General features: G+C 35.0%; 1 protein-coding gene across 3 annotated transcripts in view; it reads left to right on the forward strand.

Moving 5' to 3' along the window:
* The window catches only part of SENP6 (SUMO specific peptidase 6), a 72,764-nt gene that overhangs the window by 37,390 nt on the left and 11,889 nt on the right, over positions 1 to 23,485 (forward strand). For all 3 annotated transcript variants that reach the window (XM_041477445.1, XM_041477446.1, XM_041477447.1), the window contains 13 exons: positions 4,110 to 4,180; positions 5,436 to 5,575; positions 7,915 to 8,317; positions 9,437 to 9,669; positions 12,158 to 12,328; positions 13,191 to 13,233; positions 14,715 to 14,894; positions 16,765 to 16,991; positions 17,579 to 17,685; positions 17,771 to 17,887; positions 18,734 to 18,856; positions 19,090 to 19,182; positions 22,236 to 22,669. In XM_041477445.1, coding sequence (XP_041333379.1) covers positions 4,110 to 4,180; positions 5,436 to 5,575; positions 7,915 to 8,317; positions 9,437 to 9,669; positions 12,158 to 12,328; positions 13,191 to 13,233; positions 14,715 to 14,894; positions 16,765 to 16,991; positions 17,579 to 17,685; positions 17,771 to 17,887; positions 18,734 to 18,856; positions 19,090 to 19,182; positions 22,236 to 22,669 — 2,342 coding nt within the window. The remainder of the gene's footprint in view (positions 1 to 4,109; positions 4,181 to 5,435; positions 5,576 to 7,914; positions 8,318 to 9,436; positions 9,670 to 12,157; positions 12,329 to 13,190; positions 13,234 to 14,714; positions 14,895 to 16,764; positions 16,992 to 17,578; positions 17,686 to 17,770; positions 17,888 to 18,733; positions 18,857 to 19,089; positions 19,183 to 22,235; positions 22,670 to 23,485) is intronic.

Genomic DNA, 23,485 nt, shown 5'->3' on the forward strand with positions numbered 1-23,485 from the left:
AAGCCTTTCTATTTTACTGCCTTTTGTTACTTCTTAAAATAACTATCAAATAGATACTCATCATCCAGTTAGTGTCACTGTATGGCATAGAAGAAAAGGTTTGAGTTCCACGCTGGTGTGATCTTAATTTTCTCATGGGGACACCTGCTGCTTCTTCATCCAGTACTACTGGATGTGTTCCTTTTTCTTTGCCTACTTTTTGTTGTTGTCCTAGCAGGGGAAGATGATGTAGGCAGGAGCTGCTAAATTTAGCTTTAATCATTACTGTCATGATAAGTGCAGCAGCAGCTCCTGACGTTCTGGGCCAAATGGGGTTGCTGACCTGTGTTCTGAAAACGCTGTTCCCTGCGCTGCTGCTTCTCTTTTCAGCCTTTGGCTTTTGTACTCTGTTCTTCCTCTAATACGTGCTGAAGGTAAATCTCACCTCAGCAGCTTTGTGCTTCAATCTTATTGTGCTTTCCTCTCTTTTTGTGTAATGATGTAGAAACCAACAGCCTGCCTGCAGTGATACATCTCCAAATAATGGCATAGAGAAGCAGAGGAAAGGCTGGATAAGGTGGCCTCTCAAAGAGCCAGGCTGTGAATTAAACACAGCTCTTGTGTAAGCCCTGCACCTCAACAAAATTAGGAGTGGTCTTTTTGATGTGATTTGTACAAAATCGTAGGTAGCACTTCCTCCCAAGTTCTGAGATCCAGATGTTTCTTCATGTTTATTTGCTTTCTGGCATAGACAGAAATTGTGGACCTGCCCCTTCCCCTCATTCCCCCCACCACATTTCTGTGTTTTGTTTTCCTAGAGAAGAAATTTTAAGTGAAAATTTCTCTTTGTCTGGAGAATTTCATAAAGGTCTGTCTACCAGGCTGTGTGAAGACACTGAGGTCCAATTCCATCAGCAAGAGAACATAGCAGTAATAATGAATGTTTGCTGAAAATATGAAATCAATGACACCATTCTGTCTGGGCAAAACATGCTTACTCAAGAATATTGTGGAATCTAGCACTTAAAATATGTCAAAAATTCATGATGCTGCACAGTCCAGACTGAGTATTTCAGTCTGGTGTGTTGTAGAAAAACCTTGATCTTTCTCGCTCCTGTAATCAGTGTTTTGCTGTTCGATGCTTTACTACTTCCTGAGATGGCTTTTTATCAAATACTTGTCTACTTCCCTTGTACTTGAAGGCATTAGAAGTTCTTACAATCTAGGACATAAACAAGATGCCTAGAATTGTTTCACCTCTGAGCATTGTTTTTTTAACTGTTTGACACAGTATATAGGTAATCTTGTATCATGATCAGCTCAGCTGTTTGATCCTCAGTTATTCCCATTGAAATGGAAGACTTAGTTTTGGTCAGGGTTTAACAGAAAGAAGGCATTTGTTTGGAAGTGTTGTATGTTCTTAAATCTCTTCTGAGATTTTTTTTTCTTTTCCAGATAGTCCTTTTAAAGGTAGATATAATGTTTGATTTAAAAAACAACCAATTTCCCCTTCTGTTTCTGCACTTACAGTTAAATGGTTCAGTGTACTGAGGATTTTACTGGAGAAGGTATTAATGGATCTGCAGCTGTTCAGGCAGCAACAAACACTGTGTTTTCTAGTCTGTAAAAATTTCATGGTGGTGTGCTATCCCTTTCTCTTTGTGGGTTTTTCAGGAAAGGAAAGTAGTAGAAGGTGCCTAAAGTTGCTGCCCTCTTGTGGAAGGGTTGTCACTGTCTCCAAGAAAGCATTATTTTTTAAATTTTTTTTTTTAAGCTGAAATCTCAAATTAAATAGTCTTCAAAGTTGTCTTTGCTTTTCTTTCTAATGCAAAGCAACTTCAAGCCTGACCTTGAATTGCTAACCACACTAAAGTGTGTTGGAAGCCTCAGCTGTGTTTGAGTTGATTTTTTGTGCCTTGTGTTTGGGTGTTACTGGTTCATTGTGAGTGTACGAGTTCTATATTGTGGGAGAGGAAAGACAGACTTTTTGCTACTGCTTCTGTGTTCTTGCAAGTGTTTGGCTGTTTAACAGCTATAATTATGAGTCTGTGCTGCTAACATAAAATTAGATAGTGCTAGTGCATTCTGATTGATTGTAAAATAATTACTTAGCCTTATATGATAAATAATGAATTTATCATCTTAATAAGATAAATATATTTTCCATAATAAAAATGTAATATAAATATATTGTTCTAAGAAGAAAAATTGTAAGTTAGAAATGTCCAGAGACCTTGAATTGTAAACTACATTTTAAAAGAAATTTTAGTACTCTAAATTTGCTGTATGATTTGCTTTGTTTGCTTTCAATTAAATGACAAGTAGTTTCAATATTGTTTCTCTCAGATATCATTTAAGTTTTAAATATTTTAGACATCTTATAGAAAATAATTTTTCTAGAAGTAATTATGTTCAAAACAAGACCTACTGTTGTGAAATACTAGTGAAAGATAGTTATGACATGTGACACAACAGCTTGCACACCCTTACTGCAGTGTTTATATTTTCCAAATCTAAAATGATTACAGTTTTTTTTACTTTATGGAATGTCACGAGCATTGGTTTTGATAGTACAGCTTCTCATAATGATGAGTTTGAGCTCTGCCTTTTATTTCCACTAATTCTGCCTCAGAGTAATTCCATATGTTTGAATTTTTAAGGAAAATTATATAAAATAATAATGCATTGAATTTATGAATAAATATGCATACTGCATTTCCAATTTTGATTTAAAAAATTCTGGGGGAGAAGGATTGTTCCAGAAACACATTTGACACAATCAGTAACAAATAAATTACCTAATCTGTCATCTGTGATATGTTTGCCAGCAGTCATTATAAAGTACTATGACATCTCTACATTCTGAGTAGCCATGCTTGTTTCTCAATTCTTCTTTCTGCCAGAATTTTCTTTAAAGCTGCAGCCTATCAACACAGTCAGATATGTTTGGTATTAGGTAAGAAGTGTCTCAAAGGACATTGTAGATTAATCTTGTTCCAAATATATTAACTAATAATGTTTCCTAGAAATGCAGAAAATTCAAAGGTTTTATAATTTGATGCATTAGAAAATGCTGTGCTGAAAGAAATAAAATCGTACAACTGAAGCTAAAGTCTACTTCAGTCATAGCCAAATTTTTGTCAGATAGGTCCTCAAAATTTAGCTGTTAGTGGTGATGTTACTACCTGCAGCTGTTTGCTTTGCCTTCTTGCTGTTGATTAATGTCCTTATAATCAGAGCTAGCAGTATGGGACATGTGTGACCTATTTGCAGGCCAGTGCTTAACTTTCCAATAAAACCAGTTTCTGGTGAGTTTGTTGACAAGGCCTCCTGTGTTTCAGATGTGTGCCATCCTCTGTTATGACAAGAATAGTAATCTGAGCTGCAGTGCTCAGAGCACTGAGAAAGACAAGTGCTACAAACAGTAACCCACATGCACTGGGCTTCAGGAATCTTAATTTGCTGTCAGCATGATCTGACACACATGTGTGTAAACTGAAAACATCTTTCAGGAGACTCAGATCTTGCTATAATGCCATAAATTACATGAATTTGCTCAAAAATACATGATATCTATATTATGCAAGTTACACCAACAAAATACTTACTATTCAGTAATTTGTCTGTATTACAATATTTTAAAAACAAATGCGTAGGAACCATGTCTGCTGTGTTGTTCTTTCTGGTTTTTGGCCACAACAGTTTTTGACATCGGATCTCCTTCCTCTGTTTTGCATCTTCTCTTCCTGTTTTTTAAGTTGTGGAACTTGTGGAATCTACTTTAATATTAAAATAATAGTTGTCAAGTGTCTATCTTGTATTTCATGAATGAGGAGGAGAAGAAGATGCGTGCTTCAGTATTTGGAAACTTGTGTGTAAAAGTGACAGGCTCCAGAACGGTTGATTATTACAGAGGAGATTTAGATCAGAAGCACTTCCAAGGCGTTTATTGTGGCTGTTTCTGTTGTTCTGGTAATACCTTTTTAAGTGTACAAATAGCATGTAATAGGAGAAGTTACTTATTTGTAGATTTCAGATTCATTTCAGGTTTGTTTTGTTCATGTATAATTGTGACCAAATTATAATGATGTCTGTTAAAAGAACAACCATACGTCTAATTCATTTTCCAGAAAAGAATACCCACCTCAGCTTCAGAAAGTGGAGGCAGACCACATTAGATTACCACGGTCTCAAGGAGTGGGTAAGTTATCTTTAGAGTTCTCATTTCTTATAAGCAGAATAATTTTTTTAATACCTCATTTAGGTGGGTGTGTTGCCAAACCTTACATAACCTTTAGTATATCTACTTAGAGCCTTAGATCATGTTATTCTAGTTTTGTACAAGTTTGTGCATGAAGGGATGGTTTTGCCCTTCTTGACAGTTTTCTGCAACTAGTTCAGTCATGTAATAATTTTAAATTAGGCTTCAGTTATTTTAAAAGCAACAGAAATAGGGAATATTTGGGATCATAAAACTGGAGGTGGAACAGCTCTCTGGAGTTAACTAGTCTGAGCCCAAACTCCCAGCTTGTTTGTGAATTATTGCTGAGGAACTTTTTGTAGCAGTGTTGGTACAAGAAAAACGCTGCCTAGTAACCGCTTGGTATGAAATGTATTCATACACTGAGGGAGTTAATAAAAGAACCGGCATCAGCCCTGTACCTCAGCTGAAATATGCTCTTACCTTGATGTTAGATGCAATAACCTTGCTGTTGGACGTGCAGTAGAAGAAACATAGTTTGGTTTCAGGTGTGGAAATTGTGAAACTGGAAAAGAAAATACCCTGTGTTTTGTTAAGCTTTGTTAGCATAGATAGAGTCTGTAAACCAGCTGTTCAGCTGCATAGTCGCCTGCACTGGCAAGTTGTTCTGCTGTGCCATTTTAGGTTCATATTAAGTAGATCTTCAGCAGTACTACTCTAAAGTAAGTTAGGGAAAAACCCCACCTGTTATTAATTCTTTTTTGAAAATGATCCATTCTTTAGTTTTGACATGTCTTCTCATAGTGGGATGTTTGTGAGACCAACAGTATGGATATTGAAAAAGTGTTCATATATATTAAAAAAACAAATAGAGTCTTAAAAAAAGTTTTGTGGTATAATAGCATAATCTAGCATCCTCTCCTGTTTTTGGCAACAGACCCTCCACTTGATTTGCAGTGAAGTTAGCGCAAATTTGCAAATCCAAAGCTTCTTGCAAAGATATAAGATAAAAATAGTCAGTGAGTGACCCTGCAATAGTATTACTAAAACTATATTTTGAAGTTACTTTGGAGAATGCTATTTTTTAGTCGTACAACAAATCATGAAACATTTGAAACAGTGTAGATTTTTGTATTTTAAAAATATGCTTATGTTTGGTTCAAGTTAGTGTATGTAAAAAAGTAAGATGATGATAATTATAACAGTATATGAGTGGACATTTCTTGTTAATGTTTTTGCATCTTTTCCCTTCTAGACAGTGTAATGGAGAATGCAGATGACTCAGAATCAGAATCTGACATTAAAAGAAAGGTGCGACAGAAAGGTCATTGCAATTCATATCAATCTGACTTGAGTCCATCTTCTGCTACAAAAAAATGCTTAACTCAGTCAAAGGTGGGTTATATTTTACAAATATGTAAACTCTTGTTGAATTTTAAAAGTTGTTGCATATTTCAAAAACAGACATTCAGGAGTAAAACAGGTTGAGGTTTTAAAAATCCATAGAGTTGGGAGGAAGATTTACATAATTTAAAAAAGTTACAGTGATAGAGATACTTAAGTGATCATATTGCTGCTAGTTGTGAAATATTACTCTTCTGACTTGAACAGACAGAAGCTGCACTGAAAAGAAAAGGAATCTCGATTTTATTGAATAGTTGACTGATAAACCAGAGATTGATAATTTTAATTTGCTGAAATAGAGGAACAGTTTTTTGCACATTGACAGATTTTTCAGTGTTTTTTTCAGTGTCATGATTTTCTGTACTCAAAAGAGTAAAGTGCTGCAAAGATGCAAGTATTTTTTATTAAGTTGCTCTCTTTTTCAGTGAGAGTACTTCCTTAGGTACCCAAGTGGCATTCTCTGGTCTGCATGCAGCCAACCAGGATGTTTTTGTCAGGACCTTGTTTGAATATCAGATGTAAGATACTTTGGAAATTGCTTTAAGGCTCTCTGTATTTTTTATCAGCTTCCCAGGCTACTATGGAAGTTTCATAATGCACACATACAGATCACATAGTTTCACTATCAAAGCAAAACTTCCTGTAAGGAGATCTTGGTTAAAAAACAAAATTACAGATCTATGATTTTTATATATGCTTAGCTTTTGTTTGAAACACCTGATACCACTCTTTGGCATTTCCATTGCTCATTTAGTTAATTAATATGATGTTAATAAAAAAACTGCTTTTAAAATTTTTGGCATGTGGTTGAAGTAGAGGGTGCAATTACTCTATCCTTAAGATCCTTCAGGTACTTTTGGTGCCTTCTCTTGAATATTTTTAATGTTGATTGAAATTCTTCAATGTGATAAGCAGTATCTTAAGAACTACATCCTGTAAAAGCACTGAGGCACAATGCTGGTTTACATTTAATTTGCTGTCATCCCACATCTCAGATTTCAAATGTCTGATACATTTTATACACTTGGGGTTTTTCCTTCTGTTTCTCTACAGTATGTGCAGCTTTGTTAAATTGCAGAAATTTTGTAAAAATAATATGTTCTTGTTGTATGATTTTTGTCTTTAAATTTGGGGTTTGAAATTGCTTCTCACACCTGTGGAAGTCCTCTTTTGGAGACGTGTTCATGGCTGGGAGTAGGGAGAGGTGTAAATTGTGAAAGCTGTGTTTTCAAAGTAGATTCTGAAAGTTTTTGATGGGATGTTGGTATTTGTTGCCTTCAGTAGTTGACAGTACAGTGGTTATGCCGTTTGAATTCAGTGCTCCAGGAGACAATAACATGCACTAAATTGTAATCTCTAGAGATGTCCTGTATTCACTTTAGTACTCGTTCTGTAGTTTATATGTTATAGAAGTCCAAGTTCTACACTTATAATACAAAATTAAATGGGACCTGGTAAATGTGAGAAAAACAAAAGGCATCTATCTTTGTAGTGATAGGATACATTTTCCCTTGTAGCCCCTGCCTGCGTCTTGAAAGTCTGGGGAATTCCTGTTCCTCAAGTCCTGTTTTCTTCTCTGTGACACGTGACTCTAGAGCAATTTATGTACTTTGCCTTTTCTTCGCCTCCCTTGAGGAGTGAATTTGCCTGCATGCCTTGCAGGGCTGTTAGAAGATACCTTGGAGGGACAAATAAATTGGACCTACAAGGTTTCTTCAAATCCTCTCCAGTACTGCTCTAAGGAGCAAATTAATCTGTAGGTTACTTTATTTTGTCCCATGGAACTGTTTTTACAGAAATGGTGTAACTGGACCATCTTGCTGATGAAGATATATATATATCTGAACAGTGTGCAAGGTTTTGTTTATGGAAGAAAATAAAAGAAGAAAAATCTGAATTGTCCAACATTAACCACTTAAAAAATTTTTACAAATGACATGTTCCTTTTAGAACATTTTTCATTTTCTTAAATGAAATAAAAAATTATGCTGTGTTTTACTATAATGGCTAATGTAGTGTTCTCAATTTCTACTGGATACTATGAAAAATTTTTTCACCCTTTCAGAAGGGTTTTCAAGCATTGGAAGAGGATGGCCAGGCATGTGGTTGAGTCACCATCCCTGGAGATATTTAAAAGACATGTAGATATGGCACCTGGGGATATGGTTTAGTGATGGGAGTTCTGTGTTAATAATTTGAATTGATGATATTAAAGGTCTTTTCCAATCTAAGTGATTGTATGATTAATTCTGAACAGAAATCAAGTACAAGTTCTGGAAATTGTGTCTTTCTGCTTACAATTACTGATTGTGTGTTTGTTTCTCCTTTAGCTTTTGGAACAGATTGATTATTCTACTGAATGCCCAAATTGTGGGAGGGCAAATGAAAATCAGACCAAATGCCAACATTGTGAAAGTGCTTCTCTGAAGGATTTGCAAAGAGTCTCCAGACAAACTGTAACGTTGAGTGAATCTGTGGGACCTTTATCACGTTCTTCAATACATCAGAATTCAGCAGGGCAAAAATCTTCAGGTACAGGGTTCAGCACAAAGAAGTTTTATAGTTCTGCTGTTGGAAAAGGTCCAGCGGATATTCTACTGAGTAATGAGGTTGTAGGACATTCTATGTTACGACAGAATGGAAAAATTGGTCTTATAACTGGGACAAAAAATCCTAAAATTACAGGCAGCTTAAGACAGAGGAGTACAAGACCATCTGAATTAAATGATCCAAGTAAGTACCTTTTTATGAATACAGCCATTAGCTGGAAACACAGAATATTATATAGTGAAAGAACTGTTTGTGCAGGTTTACATGACTGATGTTGCATGGAATATTTTTGTGTGTGTTCTTGGGAAAGAGGGACAGAACTTCTAATGATTTCCTTTTCATATGCAGAGGTACTCTTCAAGAAAGGTGAACATTGGGAAAAACAAAACTTATTTTGTGACTTTTTTCCTCTAGTTTGTATTTAAAAAAATATTTACGTTTAGGATATTGGAAAAACTAGTATTCTTAGCAGAATTCCATCATTCATTCTCCCAGGAGGAAAGACAGTATTTGAGTTTTATTTTGTGTTTTCTTTCCTCTTCTAAACTATTTATCTATTTAAATGTCGTAATTTGTAAAATGTTAATTTCTGTGCTTTCTCTTTGTAAACTAAGTAAGGAGGAAGGATGGAGTAAAGGAAGTTATGTTTCTGGTTCTGTGCTTAGTTTATTAGACCATGTTGTCCTACTGATTTGAATGATTTTAGTCATAATTTCTGTTGTCAGTTTTTAGATTGTATTACTGTCAATTCTTGACTGAACCAAGTTCACTTCTATCTAGAGGTGGATTAATGTTACTAATTTTTTGTATAGTTAGTTATAATAAATGAAAAACAAGGCAGAGAATGCTTGCAAGCAGATTCCAAATAAACATTGGTAAAAGCATAATATAAATATCCATGTGGATTTTTTTGGCACTGCAGGACAATTACATAAATTACTTTTAAGGTATTACTTGAAAAGAAATTTCTGTTACAAAAACATGTAGTGGTTGAGAATGTAATATTTTCTGTTTAGTTGTTTTGTCTAGTGGTGAGGAGAAGGAGGAGGAGAATAGTGGCAGCACTAGGAGCATGGAAATCATTTCACCTGGTCTCGCAGATTGAGTCCACTCCTCCCTATCTCCTTCTACAGGAAAGGTGGAAGCAGCATTAAAGGAGAACAGTTGTGGAATAGAACAGAGAATAGGTAGTATAACAACAGTACAGAAATTGCCGTCACACTAGCAAGAAAAGCCAAAAATAAAAAAAGACATTTTTTACAGAAAAATGTAGTGGTTGAGAATGTAATATTTTCTGTTTAGTTGTTTTGTCTAGTGATGATGATGAGGACGAGAATAGTGGCAGCACTAGGAGCATGGAAAGCATTTCACCTCGTCCTGCAGATTCAGCCCGCTCCTCCCCAGCTCCTTCTACAGGAAAGGTGGAAGCAGCATTAAAGGAGAACAGTTGTGGAATAGAACAGAGAATAGGTAGTATAACAACAGATACAGAAATTGCAGTCACACTACCAAGAAAAGCAAGAATGAAAGATCAGGTACTATTTAATGCTTTGTTTAAAGAAAACAGAATCAAATTATAAATTGAATATGTAAAGGCTTGTTTTGTGTTGTCAGAAGTTGACTGTATTTGATTGTTTTTCTTACTCAGCAGCTCATCAAGTAGTCTCTCTGCATACTTAATACTGGAAACATAAGAAAATGTGTTCATTACATTTTTACAAGCATTCATAATGATTTTAATTATGCTGTTAAAATACTTCTGTGTTGAATGTTTACTCTTTGAGACTGGACAGGGGTTCTCTGTGAAGCTCAAGGTCTCAGTTTGCAGCAGAATGTCAGTACCAGCTGTTGCCTGTTGAGACTTTCTGAAGTTAAACATGAAAAGAGACACTGGGATCAATGATGGTCCTTTAAAATTAAAATGCTTCTACAACTGTCCCAATTAATAGCACTTATTTTAGGACTTTGTGGTGGGGCTTGTGTTTTTTAGTTGAGTACTGCTGTAAGAATTGGATAAGCAAAGACAAAAAAATACTCCATGAGCATACCTTAAGTGTGGCCAAAAGGGAGAGTTTTCATAACTGTGTTAAAAGCCATTTCAATAGTGAGATGAATAAATTCCTTGTGGCAATTGGTGGTGAAATAATAGTGCTGATTAAAACAATTCTTGACTCACTTGTCCAGTTTCACTATTGAGAGTTTGATTCAACAAGAGAATCTGATCAGATTTTCAAATTCTTTGAGTTAGAACACTAAAGTACTGATGCCAAAACCTTCTTGCTATGTTGAGATTCAGAAGCCAGCAATCTAGTGCTGTAGTTAATGAAATTATGGATGTTTATATTATGCTGTATAATTAGTCACCACTATCAGTATGAAGCTGTGAACCTCCAGCCTGCAATAAAGCTGCAAGGCTCGAAGCTTAGATTATAAATAGTTCTTGAATTAAGTTATTCTGGCAGTATGTGCTGAATTAATTGAAAGCATTGCATTGTGAAGGCACTGGTGTCTGACTTCTGAAACTCTCCCAAATGTTTTTTTTGCATATCCATATGTTCCTGTTCACTAGTCTTTACAAACCAGTTGTAATACTGTATGTTAGATTATTTTAGAGTCTGAGCTTACATTTGAAAGTGGGTGAAATAAAAAAAAAAATTTTGTGAAATATAACACAAATTTTATATTGATTGAATTAACCTGCCAAGATTTGGAGCTATCACAGCAGTTTTCTTAGATATAATAGAAAAAGCTTTATTCAGCTGTCTTTCTCTCAGAATATTCATTAATTGTTTACTGAAGAGACTAGTTGAATATAGCATCACTTCAGATTTTGCTGGTTTTTTGTTGTTTGTCTCTGATTTGTTTTGAGCTTTTAATAACATTTAGCCAGTCCAGCAGACAAAAAGGAAAAGCTCTTTTCAACAAGAGACCTAGGAAAACATTTTAATTACAGGGATTTAGAATCCCTATCTTCTCCAGTGTATAAAGTAAAGGAAGCATCCAAAACTAGACTTTGAATTATTGCTAAGACAGGTTAGTGATTCAGGACTTCGAAATAATTTTTGAGATTTAGTCTTAACAAAAATCCTTTAGAAGGAATTGTTTAGAATGTTTTTCTGTGGGATTTTAATTGCATTTTGTAACAAAAAAGGATGTTTATTTATGGGCAGCTTTATGAAACAATATAAATACCAAAGAAAAGATTCGTGTACAGAAAATCCTTTAACAAAATAGAGCTATATAAGCAATACAAGAAATAAGTATATTTATAGGCTGGCTATCAGCAGGCTTTATTTCATTGCAGTAGGTTTTTTGGTAAGATTTTTCTGTTGGTTGACAGGATACTTCATTGAGATTACAGCTTCAGTTATCATCTAGAGACTTTTCTTGAACTGGGGCCAAACACCACATGGCCTTCTTTCAATGTTTAGTCTTCTGACCTTGGACTCAATCCTAAAACCATCTTAGTTCTGTAGAGATGCCTTAAGGAAGTTGGATTGGGCTTATATATTTATGTTTCTTGAGGACTGTACTCTGCTAATGTGGTGATGCAATGTACTTCAAGAATTAGTCACCAAAACCTTGGATTAACAAAAACTGAAAGAAAAAAATTAAGCCACTAGCATTGTGGTGGTTTTACAGCATTAGTGCTTTTTTATCTAAATAGAATGTATTTAAAATAACTTTGCTTTGCTAGACTGCATAGTGTTTCCAAAAGATAAAAATTAATTGGTTTTGGCAATTTAGAAGCACTATTTATGATTTGGAAATGTCAGTAAATTGTCTACAAGTGTCAAGTTACCTTTTATTTTCTTGTTGAATGTAGCAATATTAACATCCTCAGGTGTTACAAAAGTCTTTTAGGAATTATCTCCCTTCTGTATATGTTTGAGATGGATGCTCTAGTAAGTAATCCTGTTGACCAACAGAAAAGTAGCTAAAAATTTAGCCATTAGTTTCAACAAGCTTGGCTTTGCAATAAACTTTGGTGAGACATTCTGAAACCTGAAAATTACTTTTCAGTTTGGGAACATTGTGTCTAACACTCCAATAAAACGACGCAAAGTTATTTCTCAAGAGATGGTAACCGAGGCTGTACCTCTAAATTACCAAAACTCCTGTGAAAGTGTCATTCTGAACTGCCGAAGCATACGAATAGGAATGCTGCGCAGAATGGTGGTGGAGCCTGTGATTGTAAGTACCCTTGCTCTTTCACAGCTTTCTTTTCAGGTTTTGATGGATATTGTATTTTGTGTTTGAACATAATATTTTGCCTTTGTCTGGGGAACAGTAAGTTTGTCTCTAATTTCAGAGGCTGTGATTTCCAGAGAACCTGGAATTACTGCTATGCTCTAACACATCCAGTCTAGCTCTGGTTCTTCACAGAAATGTTGTGCTGCAGCCCTCTGAAAGAGCTTGTTTGCCTGCTGGGGGGAGGTGGTGGGTTAGCATGCATTTGTTAAAAAAATTGAAAGCAGCAGCTACAGGAAGTTGATAGGCGCAAGGAAGAAGCACTGTCCTAGAGGTGAATAATTTTACTTTGTACAGATTTTTTTTTGGTCAGCCTTGTAAGTTACATGGAGTTTCAAAGGAGTCCTTGAATATTAGTTGTATGCTGTCAGACAGAATAGAATGGATACTTCTTGCCAGAGTAACCACAGAAACAGCAGAGTGTTGTTCTTTCCACCTCTCTACAAAACACTATTGTTTGATTTACCTAAATGCTGATAGACGACATTTTGTTTTGAATAAAAAGAATTTGTGTATTTTTCAGGGTATTGTAGAACTTTTTGAAAACTGAGTACTTCAGAGAGATCTGAAGTTTAAACCATCAGTATGATTGAAAGAGACTAGAGTAGCAAAGAATGTGCTTGCCTCGAGTTGTGCTGAAATGTATATTTTGTTCTGTCTTAAAACTTGCATTTTAAATATTAATTTTTAATGTTTATTGCTTAAATACTAAGTCCATTGAAATGTGTTTGTTAACAGTTTAAAGGCTTTCAGTCAATTAAAATTTGCAGAAAATGTGAAATCTTACAATTGTGTTGTCTTTCAGTTTTGCCTGGATTATATCAAAATACGCCTAGAGAGTCAAGAAGGTGAGTACATTTTTTATTTTATGTTAGTACTCAATATATTTATTTTGAATTAAGAAACTCTGTCAAAGGTTTTAACAAATGAATCCTAATTTAATGTTTATTCTCATTTTGTCATTTATGTAATAAATTATACTGGGTGTCTGTAGTCAGATAAGAGAGTAGAAAATGGAGAGTACAAATTTGACCTGCCCTTTAAAAAGTGATTAACAAAAATAAAAAGCAAGAGCAACCCTTCTGTGAAATGTTAGCGTTTAAAAACTTTCTTAGTTTTTTTATTTCAGATGTGTTAAGTAGACAGTAAAAACCACACTGGTTTCTTAAACCTTTCCTGTCTAGATCTCTCTTGATAATTTTGTCTCTAGTGTGAAAGTTGTATATTTCATGTCTAAAGAAATAGTGACATAATTTGGAAAGGGTGAGTTACAAGTCCTGCTCTGTTTCCTTTCTCTTCTTTTGTAGGACTTTGCTCTGGGCCTGGAAAGCTTTGTTACCTTTTGTTAATCTTAAGTTGCATTCTTAAGATCCAGTCCTGTTGAATGTTGCTGTTGTTACTTGTAAAAGAGAACTATTGTATTTTCTAATTATTACATGCAGAAAAGTGTCTCACAGCCTGTAAAGATAAGTGTAGCCTTTGCTTAGTCAAGTATTTATGTTGCATCTAAAATACAGATGCATAGAAACTGAGTTTTCATGCTTTAAATGTATTTTTAAAAGCAAAACGCTGAAGAGCTTAGTTTAATTTGTAGAAAATAGCTATCAAGTTTCAGTTAAGACAGCTGTGTGGTGCAGTTACTTCCACGGGAGCTAATTCGTCAATAGCATAAAAATGGTGACTCATTAAATAATGTGTCTGTTGGGGCACTTTACTTTTTGTTTTGTTTTGGTTTTGTGGGTTTTGTATATCCACTTCTATATCAAATTTTATAGTACAGTAAAACCTGTGAAAAACTTAACATTGGCATTGGCAGCATCAGATGCAGTGTTAAAGTTCTACTGTGTTACTGACATTTCTTTTGGGGAATAAACTAGGAGTAGTCCTTTGTTTCCTCAGGCAATCAGATAATTTCTCTGCATGTGTTTATGTTCTTCTTTTTAAATTTATTTTTAATATGGGACCCTGGTCAAAGATAAATGTACAAAGAAAATTTTACAAACTTACTGTAAAATGTGTCATAGCAATAGTTGCAAATTTAAATTACTGGAAATTGTGGGGATTTTTTTCTTTGGAATAAAAAGAGTTGGTGGGCAGAAAACATTTCTGATGCCTTTCTTGACAAATGACATTGGAATTTAGCCTTGGAATTTTAAGATACGAAGAGCCATCACTTCTTGCATGTCTTTTAATTTTAAAGTTTTAAATATTTCAGCAATTTAACGAGCACACAGATTTAACATGATTACTTGTTAAAATCAAGGGGGAAATTGTAAAGGAAACTTGGAGACATTTATTATATTTTAATATGTCATTTTTTTCCTCATAGAATCAGAAAGTGATATCAGAGAGATTAACCTGAAAACTTCAGAGCTTACTAAATGTGAATGGTGTAGTGTCCGAAAATTGCCAGTAGTTTTCCTACAAACAGTACCTTCAACCTGTAGCAGTCTGAGAGATCAACTGAAAATGAGTAAAGATAATGTTTGGTACGAATGCAAAGGAGACAGTAAGTAAATAATTTCAGTCTACTATTCACTTCAAATTGTATTTTCATGTTTTGTGTCATGAATGAGTGCATTAAGACTAAATGGGTCATCACTGGCTGGTGTAGGTGTAGTGTTTTTTCAGATACTACTACATACGCAGGCTGAGAAAGAATACAGTTCAGAACAGCTGGGCATCATCTTTGTCCAGAAACATGCTAGTTACAACACTCAGTCAATTTAGTACAAATTTTTTCAGTAATATTTGTACTGAATGAAAGCAGTTTGGTTTGGTTAGTTTTTGTATAGGAGCCTTTACATTTATATGGCAGCTTCTGCTGTCTGTGCTGTTCTGCTGACAGGGTTTAGCTTTAGTAGAAACCGTTGTATAGGTTGCCTTGGGGTTTTTTCCCCCAGAATACTTGTCATGATGATGTGAGATAGACAAATACCTGCTTGGACAATATGTGGATTATCTTCATGTACATTAAAATTAAATTGAATTTCTACATATTTTTCAAGGTCGTAGCATCTTAATATGCATACCTGTTAAATGTAGCACTGAGTCCTCTTTCTCTTTCTGAGTAGGCTTTTCTTCAGGTTAAATTTCGTGGTTATTTTTACTTACAGTTTTGTACATACATGAATGCATTCAAACAGGGGAAGAATGCTTTCAGCAGTTTTAGAATTGAGTGCTCCCATAATACTGTGTAATAGTCTCATCCATGTCCTGTAAGAAGTATGAGCTGTAAGGAGTCTTACAGTTACAGAAGTAATTGGAGAGCATGCAGGAGACCTGGACACAATTCAGGGAGCAGGAATTAGACCCCAGGTGGACACAGGTGGTCACAAAAAAGGAAAAAGCTTACCAGGATATCTGTGTGAGAATGGCTTTCTGCAGTGCCCCCACCCAGCTTTTCTCCCTGAGGCTGTGGCATAGAGAGTTTTACATCCAACTGCTTTATTGCATTTGATATGCAGGAGCACTTTGTGATAACACAGTTGCTCTCTGCTTTGCAAGCAATGAAATTAATTTAAGCCTGTATCCAGAGTTGTGTAAGAATTGTATGTAGATCCCTAGCTCCCAAAACAGAGCACCCAAAAGCCAGTTAGGTGTCTAAATTCTGTGTGCAGTGAATTGGGAATTATGCTGCTGAAGAATTATTTTTCACAAAAGTTACCATGCTGGGCTAAGAATGGCCAAAAGGAAATGGCTATGCTTCTGTCTGAAACACCTCTTACAGAAAAACAGGTCCTGGCAGCTCTGTGTTGGGCAGCAACGTGAGACTGGGATTTGCAGCCTGAATTCTGTTCCTTTTTCTGACTGTGTAAAATAATTCCTTTTAGTGCAATTTACTGCTTTTTGATTTTTCAGATCATATAAGTGGATGATATTTATGTAACAGCTGATTGATCTGAGTAATTCTCTCCAGCTTCTTCAAAAACTGTGATGTTTTATAGCATAGTCTCCTAGGATCAGAGAGGAAATGATGCTGAATATACAATTTTTGAAATTGTAGTGAAACAACAGGGTAGGAACTGCAGTAAGAAAAAGAGAAAGTATTGGTTACAGTCTGTCTCTCTGTAAATGAAGATGTTATTTCAAAATATGTTTTGGCTTTGCATTAGTGTTATTTAAAATTTATCAGATGTAATATTTAACATTTCTTGATTATGGTAGAATTTGAATGCACTCTTTGCAAATGCAGATAAGAAAAGTTTGGCAGTTAGTCCTTCTCTCTTGTCTGCTCACATCTGTATTATTTCTTACATACATTATCAGCAGTGTGTACTCATGTTGGCCTAAAATTCCGTGAAATCTGTTTATAATTGCAACATGCTGTATTTTTTTTTATTCCTAAATGAATAATTTTCTCCCTCTTTTTTTTGCAGGTCAGGAAGAACAGTACATAATTCTAATTTTTGAAACTGGTCTTGATCCTCATGCAAATTCAATATTTGAAAAAATAATTATGGACATTGGTATTAGAAATAATATTTCTGACTTCTTTGTGAAAATTTCCTTTGAAGAAGCCAATGCCAGGCTTGTTGCATTTACTAAGTGCTTGGAGGACAATTCCAAAGGAAGCCCATCTCACAGAGAAAGCAAAATAAAAAATGTAATTATGTTTTTGTTTTCAAACTTAGTCATTGTATTATATGGGTTACAGATACACTCAGGATAGTGTGTTAGTCAGCCAAAAAAAATTTCATCAACTTTTGATGGCTTTTATATGAAAATTCGCAGACTGGTCCATGGTGGATTATGAAACTGTGGGAAATAGTCTGTGCATTCATAGTACTTTTTAGGGTGTTTAGTTTGATTATAAAGTTATACAATGGTCCACAAGTAATGTTGTTATTTAAGAATTATTAAGGGATGAGAAATCTTTACTATAATCAGAAAGCATAACTTTTTCCAACTGGTAAAATTATGGTATTTCAAACAAGAAATTAAGTTGCACTGTTATAGTTACAGTTAATTAATGCTTTCATTAAACAAACAACTTCTTACAAAATTAGAAAGTTTTGTGATTCTGCAAGAAATTAGCAAAGACCTAAATGTAATAGATGAGGTAAGAAAACCCACAGACTTGAAGTTCTCACAAAAAACAGATATTAGACTGCTGGACTTCACAAAGTTTTATTACAATTTCAATAAAATTGAGCACAGTATTCAATTTAATATTGACTCTATTCTCTTAAGGTTGCTTCTGAGTCCAAAATGCAGCAACGAAATAAACAGTTACCATTTTTTGATGATGATGAAGAAATTGGCGAACCACATACAGTATTTATTGGTCCTATAGAAAAGTAAGATATTTATTTTTGCCTGTAATAATTCTCTGAGGGGTTTTTGGCATTTCATATTTCTTACTGAATGTATTTTTCTTCTCAGGTTGATAGTTTATCCACCTTCTCCAGCTAAAGGTGGTATTTCTGTGACCAACGAAGACCTCCATTGTCTAAATGAAGGAGAATTTTTAAATGATGTTATTATTGATTTTTATTTAAAGTAAGTTTTATTTCACATCAGTTTGCAGTTGTCTTTTACTTTGAAACTTGAAAAGTTCTGCCATAGGTCAGTTGGTAACACTTGGTCTCCAGGCATGTGTAGCTGTAATTTTAAAGGTTGTATTTTGATCTTGCAAGAAAGTTTGGTTCTTCTCTTGTCCTGCTTTATGGTGACGTTGTTCCTACCTGGACAAAGGTTCTATGAACTTTTTAACATCTCAAGAGCAGATTTAACTGGGGGAAAGAAAAGCTTTTTTAAAGTTCAGTTGTTCTTTTTGCAGTATCTCTGTTTCCTGAAATTTAATTTGTTTTGATTAATGTAATACGTAAGTTGATTTTGTGCTGTCACTGAGGCTACAGATGTTAGAAGTATATTAAATTGTTACATTCTGCTGGTTTTATGCTACACATAAGGTGTGTATGTGTATTTCTCGGTCTATTAAGATATTTTAGAAGCAAAAATCAAATGAGTGTGTCACTCTTGGGACTGTTTGGAGATCTGGTGGCTCAAATACAAAATACAGATCTCTTAGATTGGTTTTTATGTAACAGATTCCTTGAAAATTTGTTTTCCTGCCATGAAACAAAAATAAATCCAATAGCAGCAGAACAGCTTGTTGATTGAGCAGAGCAATAACACCTTGAAATGCTGATATCTTAAAATATTTACATACATTTTGCATTAATTAGTTCTTGTGGATAGTCAGTTCCAAATAGCTATTCTGTGAGAAGCTACTACAATTTGGTGGGGAGCACCTGTTAACAGTCCTTTTTACTCTGTTGCTGAGTACTTTGAGTTAAAACCTCCATTATTTTTTCTTTATTTTCTTTTTTTTTAACTAATTAGGTATTTGGTACTTGAAAAGCTGAAAAAAGAAGATGCTGATAGAATACATGTGTTCAGTTCGTTCTTTTATAAACGCCTTAATCAAAGAGAAAGAAGAAATATTCATGAAACTTCAAACCAGACGTAAGTCTGTTGATAAGTCATTTTAACATACAGCTAAGTGCAATGAAGACTCTTAAAAACAGATGCTTTACAGAGAGAAGGACCAGCGACACTCTAGGGAGCACTGAGACCTGTAGCAGACATAGAATATCCCTTGAAAATCTTAACAACCTGCTAAGGTGAAAGTATCTGGAAAATGCTCCCTCAAATAAAATAAGCTACCCTACAAATTGTATGTTGGTTTCTTCTTGCAGAATACAACAGAAGCGACATGGGCGAGTAAAAACGTGGACACGACATGTTGATATTTTTGAGAAAGATTTCATTTTTGTTCCCCTTAATGAAGCGTAAGTGAACATACTTTTTTATCACATTTGGTAAATGCTTAAGCTTCATAATCCTGAAATTGAAAGTTACATTATAATAAGAATTGAACTTAAAAATTAAGAGAATAAACATCTTTTTCCAGGTGATAAAAATTAAGTAGTTATGTAAGACCTTTAAATGTTGTAGTATAAGAATTATCAGACAATATAAAGACAGTAAAAATTAACTTCTCTGAGTACTTTTTATAGGTTTTACCTCAATCTCTTGCATTCTTTCTTCTAAGATTCTGACACTGATAACTTTTGGATTTATCTTTTTTAGTCCTTCCTAATGAGACCTCTTTGGTATAGATGGGATCATCTTCAGTTACAATAAATGGATATTGAAGGAAAACTTAATTGAAAATCACTACTGCCTTGAGAACTTTATTCTTTTTTTTAATATCCCTTTGTCCTGCTATTTGTTAAGGATCAGGAAGCAGGCCATTAACATTCTAATGTTTGCTGAGAACTTTGTTAATGCTTGCTTTCCTTAAGATCAGAGCAAGTTGTCACAAACACATTTCTGTATTTCACAGAAATAATCTAAACAGTTCTTAAGCCAAAATATTTATGAAAGTTAAAGTACTGTATTTTAAACATATGCAATAAAAAAAATAAGGACAGATAGAAATTTTCTAACTAACATCTCATAGGCATATCTAGCTGATATTTCAAAAACTAAAAAAGAGATTTTTTTTAATAAAACGTGGTTTATCTCAGTACTGTGCCATTGCACAGTGGGAGGCAAATTTCTAAATCTTCTCATTTTGCTGCCTCCTCTCCAGCTGAATTCTGAGGCTATCAGTATAGAAGCAGTTATCTCATAACTGGCCATACGTAGATATGTCCTTTTTATAAAGTTGTATTTCCCCAACAAAGGTGTTCATCAGCACTAACTTTAGTTTTTGATGTACCATGACCTCTGGCAAGACATCCAGATCTAGGAGATTTTAATGACTCAGGTGTAAGGTCCACTGCAGGTCCCTGTCCACTGCAGACTTCATCCTTGCCATCCCTCTCCCATGAAACTTCAAGTACCAAAACTTTGAACTGTGTGTCATTTAAATTTTAAGCTGCCTTTGCACTTGTTATATAGTTCACTTCCCACCATCCTCTCATGTGTCATTCACATATGCACAATGGGTTATGCATAGGAGAAATGAGGTTATGCAGAGGAGAAATGAGTATGAATTAGAAGTCACCTGAAAAGGAAAACAAATAGTTCTGTGGTTTTATAAGAATTATTTATGTTGCTAGTAACTTAAAGCACAGTAGTTTTCAGTGTCATGTTCGTTTACTGACAAGGAACTAAAGCAATGTCTTTGTCAGCATGTAGAACATAACAGTTCATACTGAAGGCTTAACATTGACGCCATGTGTGAGTTGGTGATTTTGGGTTAGAGTAGCTTGGTCCCATGCCTCATCCTGTTGTGATTAGAGCATGAGAAGTGTACTCCTGGTGTGCATCTGTCACCTGGATATAATCCTGCTCACACTTCTCAGAACTGTCCCTTCACCATAAGCTGAAGCTTGTCAAGTGGTGATGGTAGGACATTCATTTGCAACAGTGGTTTCCTGGTAGGTACAGTAAGAGTATTGCAGAGCAGAAAAATAACCAAGTAGCCAGGGAGATGAAAGTGGTGGTTTGATGGGGAGTTGCTGGGTTTTGGTGTCTAGTTCCAACAAGTTTTTCCAGACTATCTCATAACCACTAGATTTGGGAATGTAGACTCATCATCTAACCAGCTGTCAATCTGCAGTAAGTGGAGGGTGGGCAGGTTGGCTCCAGGGCAGAATCATCTTCAGAACAATGTGTTTTGATTTAACCATGACTACATCCTTGTCCTTTGGCTGTACAGTCCTTCTTGTTCAGGTCTCCAGTGAAAACGGGTTGTTCTCTTAAAAGTAACAAGCTGTTCTCTTTTTACATCCAGGTTAATATGCTAGTCTGCTGACATAATTGGTACATACAGTCTCTGTTAATAAAATACACACACTTTCCAGGGTTGGGTAGTACTTAATACATTCATTTATTAGATGTGGGGAATCATTCAAGACAAACCATACCACACATGCTGCTTTCAGTGGCCACTTACTTTAATTGCCATTAAGTTTTGATGCAGTTTGGGCTTCATAACCATCTAATTATTGCTTTAGCATGGCAGTTAGACATGCATTTTTAACTACTGCTTTTTCTTTTGTCTCCTAAAACACACTGAAATGTGACTTCACCTGTATAATACATAGCTAGCTTCTGTTATTTGCTGTAGACAATCAAAGATCCCTCGGAAAATTTCTTAATTGGACAATCAAAATCCACTTGTAATGCCTCAGTTCCTAAATTTGCTGCTGCTGTAGTTCTGATTGAGTGGCAAGTCAGTGAAGCCTAAAGAAGCAGGAAAATGGGAGGAGGCTGTTGCAAAACTTACACTTTGTGTTTGGGGATATAACTGGTTTTGATTTGGAAAAGTTAGAATGTAAGTTCTGTGAAGGCTGAGGAAGACAGCAGAGCAATTGTGATGGCATTAGAAGCACTCCTGTTTTTCTCTTTCTTTAACTCACTGTTGACAAGATTTCTTTAAAAATGTGGAGTGTTAAATACAGTTGGAAGATCACATAGGTGGGAGAGTGTGGGCAATTCAGCCATACCATTAGATCTGACTACTTGTGTTGCTAGTGCTGAACTACTAGAAACCTTCAAACAGCCATAAAACATGAACTCTACAATCTTTAATTAATGCATTAATGAAGAAAATGTTGAAAAAGAAATAAGCTTCAATTCAGAGAAATTTTAAAAAATGTATAGTGTGAGAAAACTGAAGTAAATATTTGAGACAGCACCTGTTTTCAACTAACTGCATCATATTAATTAATTTGTTGGTGATTATTTGCATGGAGAAATTGTATTTTTACAGAAGCCTGTGAAGACTTGAGTAAAACCTGGTCAGAAAAATGAACAGCTAGTGTACTTTGTCTTTGAATAATTATGGGAGCATTAATGTAATTGCAAGTTTTCAATTGTTTCTTTGCAGCGCCCACTGGTTTTTGGCTGTTATCTGTTTCCCTGGTTTAGAAAAACCCAAATATGAACCAAATCCCCATTTCCATGAAAATGCTGCAATGCCGATGAAATGTTCCTCTTCAGATGGAGAGAGCAGCACACCATCTCCTTTGCCAAATGAATTAGATGCACAAAACTCGCCTTCCAAGTCTACAGCAAAGAAGACGTTTACCAAAAAGTACAGTACAGCTTTAACCGACCCAAACACTGAAATAGAGGACAGCGAATCTTCATGTTGTGGAAGAAGTCCTTGTAGGGGGAAAAGTGCTTTTAAAAAACTGAATCAAACAGACAGTGATGTGGAAGAACCTAACACTGTGGAATCAGCATGCCATAAACTAGACCATAGAACTCTGGATGAAAACGGTATACAGGGTGAATTCACAGCTGCTAGCCAATCTGTGGGTATGTAAATGTAAAAATACGCACATTTTAATGAAATATTTGGAGATTTTAGATCTGTTACTGCTTCTGATATAATACAATGGTGTAAATAGTATATGGCTTAACTTCAAGTGCTTGTAATGTAAGTAATTCATAGCTGTTTCATTTTAAAAGTTTTTGTGGCTGTTAACTCTCATGGCAAAGGGCTGGAGATAAAACACCGTTTTCCTAAATCAGATTAGTTTTTCAATTCTATGACCTTTTTTCAAACAAAAATAATTTTGTAGATACCACTTTATATCCCTGAAGATTGCAGTTGTTAAGGAAAGAGTAGTAGTTGACCTTGGATCCTTATAATGTATGTGCAGGGGGAAGCTGACCTAAGATTATGTGAACAGCCTTAATATCTGTGTATTTTATCATTTGATGTTTTGCTTCAACACTGTTAATTTCTTTAATGTCCTGATAAGAAGGTATGTAAAAAGAGGAAGAAAATAATTCTGAAAACAAAAAAAATTTCCTCCACTGTGTTACATGTAGGGAGGCTTTCTCAATTCATTGCTGGTATGGAGACTGAGCTCACCAATCTGCAGCAGAGTTTGTACCCAAGTGAACAAAGGAGCTGGCATACTTTTAAAGGCAGGTGAAGGAATTAGAAAAGGGTTGTTTTCTCTGTTCACTGCAACATTTGGGTCTCCTTAAGGCATAAAGCAGGAAAATGACTATGCAAAAGCTTTTACTTTAGTCACCTGTACTATTCCTACTGACTTAGTTTATACAGTAAGGAATTGTATACCTTATAGTACAAGGTTCTATATAGTACAAGTATAGTTCTGA

The sequence above is a fragment of the Pyrgilauda ruficollis genome, unplaced genomic scaffold (assembly GCF_017590135.1).
Source record: "Pyrgilauda ruficollis isolate IOZ18807 unplaced genomic scaffold, ASM1759013v1 scaffold40, whole genome shotgun sequence".
Classification (NCBI taxonomy): domain Eukaryota; kingdom Metazoa; phylum Chordata; class Aves; order Passeriformes; family Passeridae; genus Pyrgilauda; species Pyrgilauda ruficollis.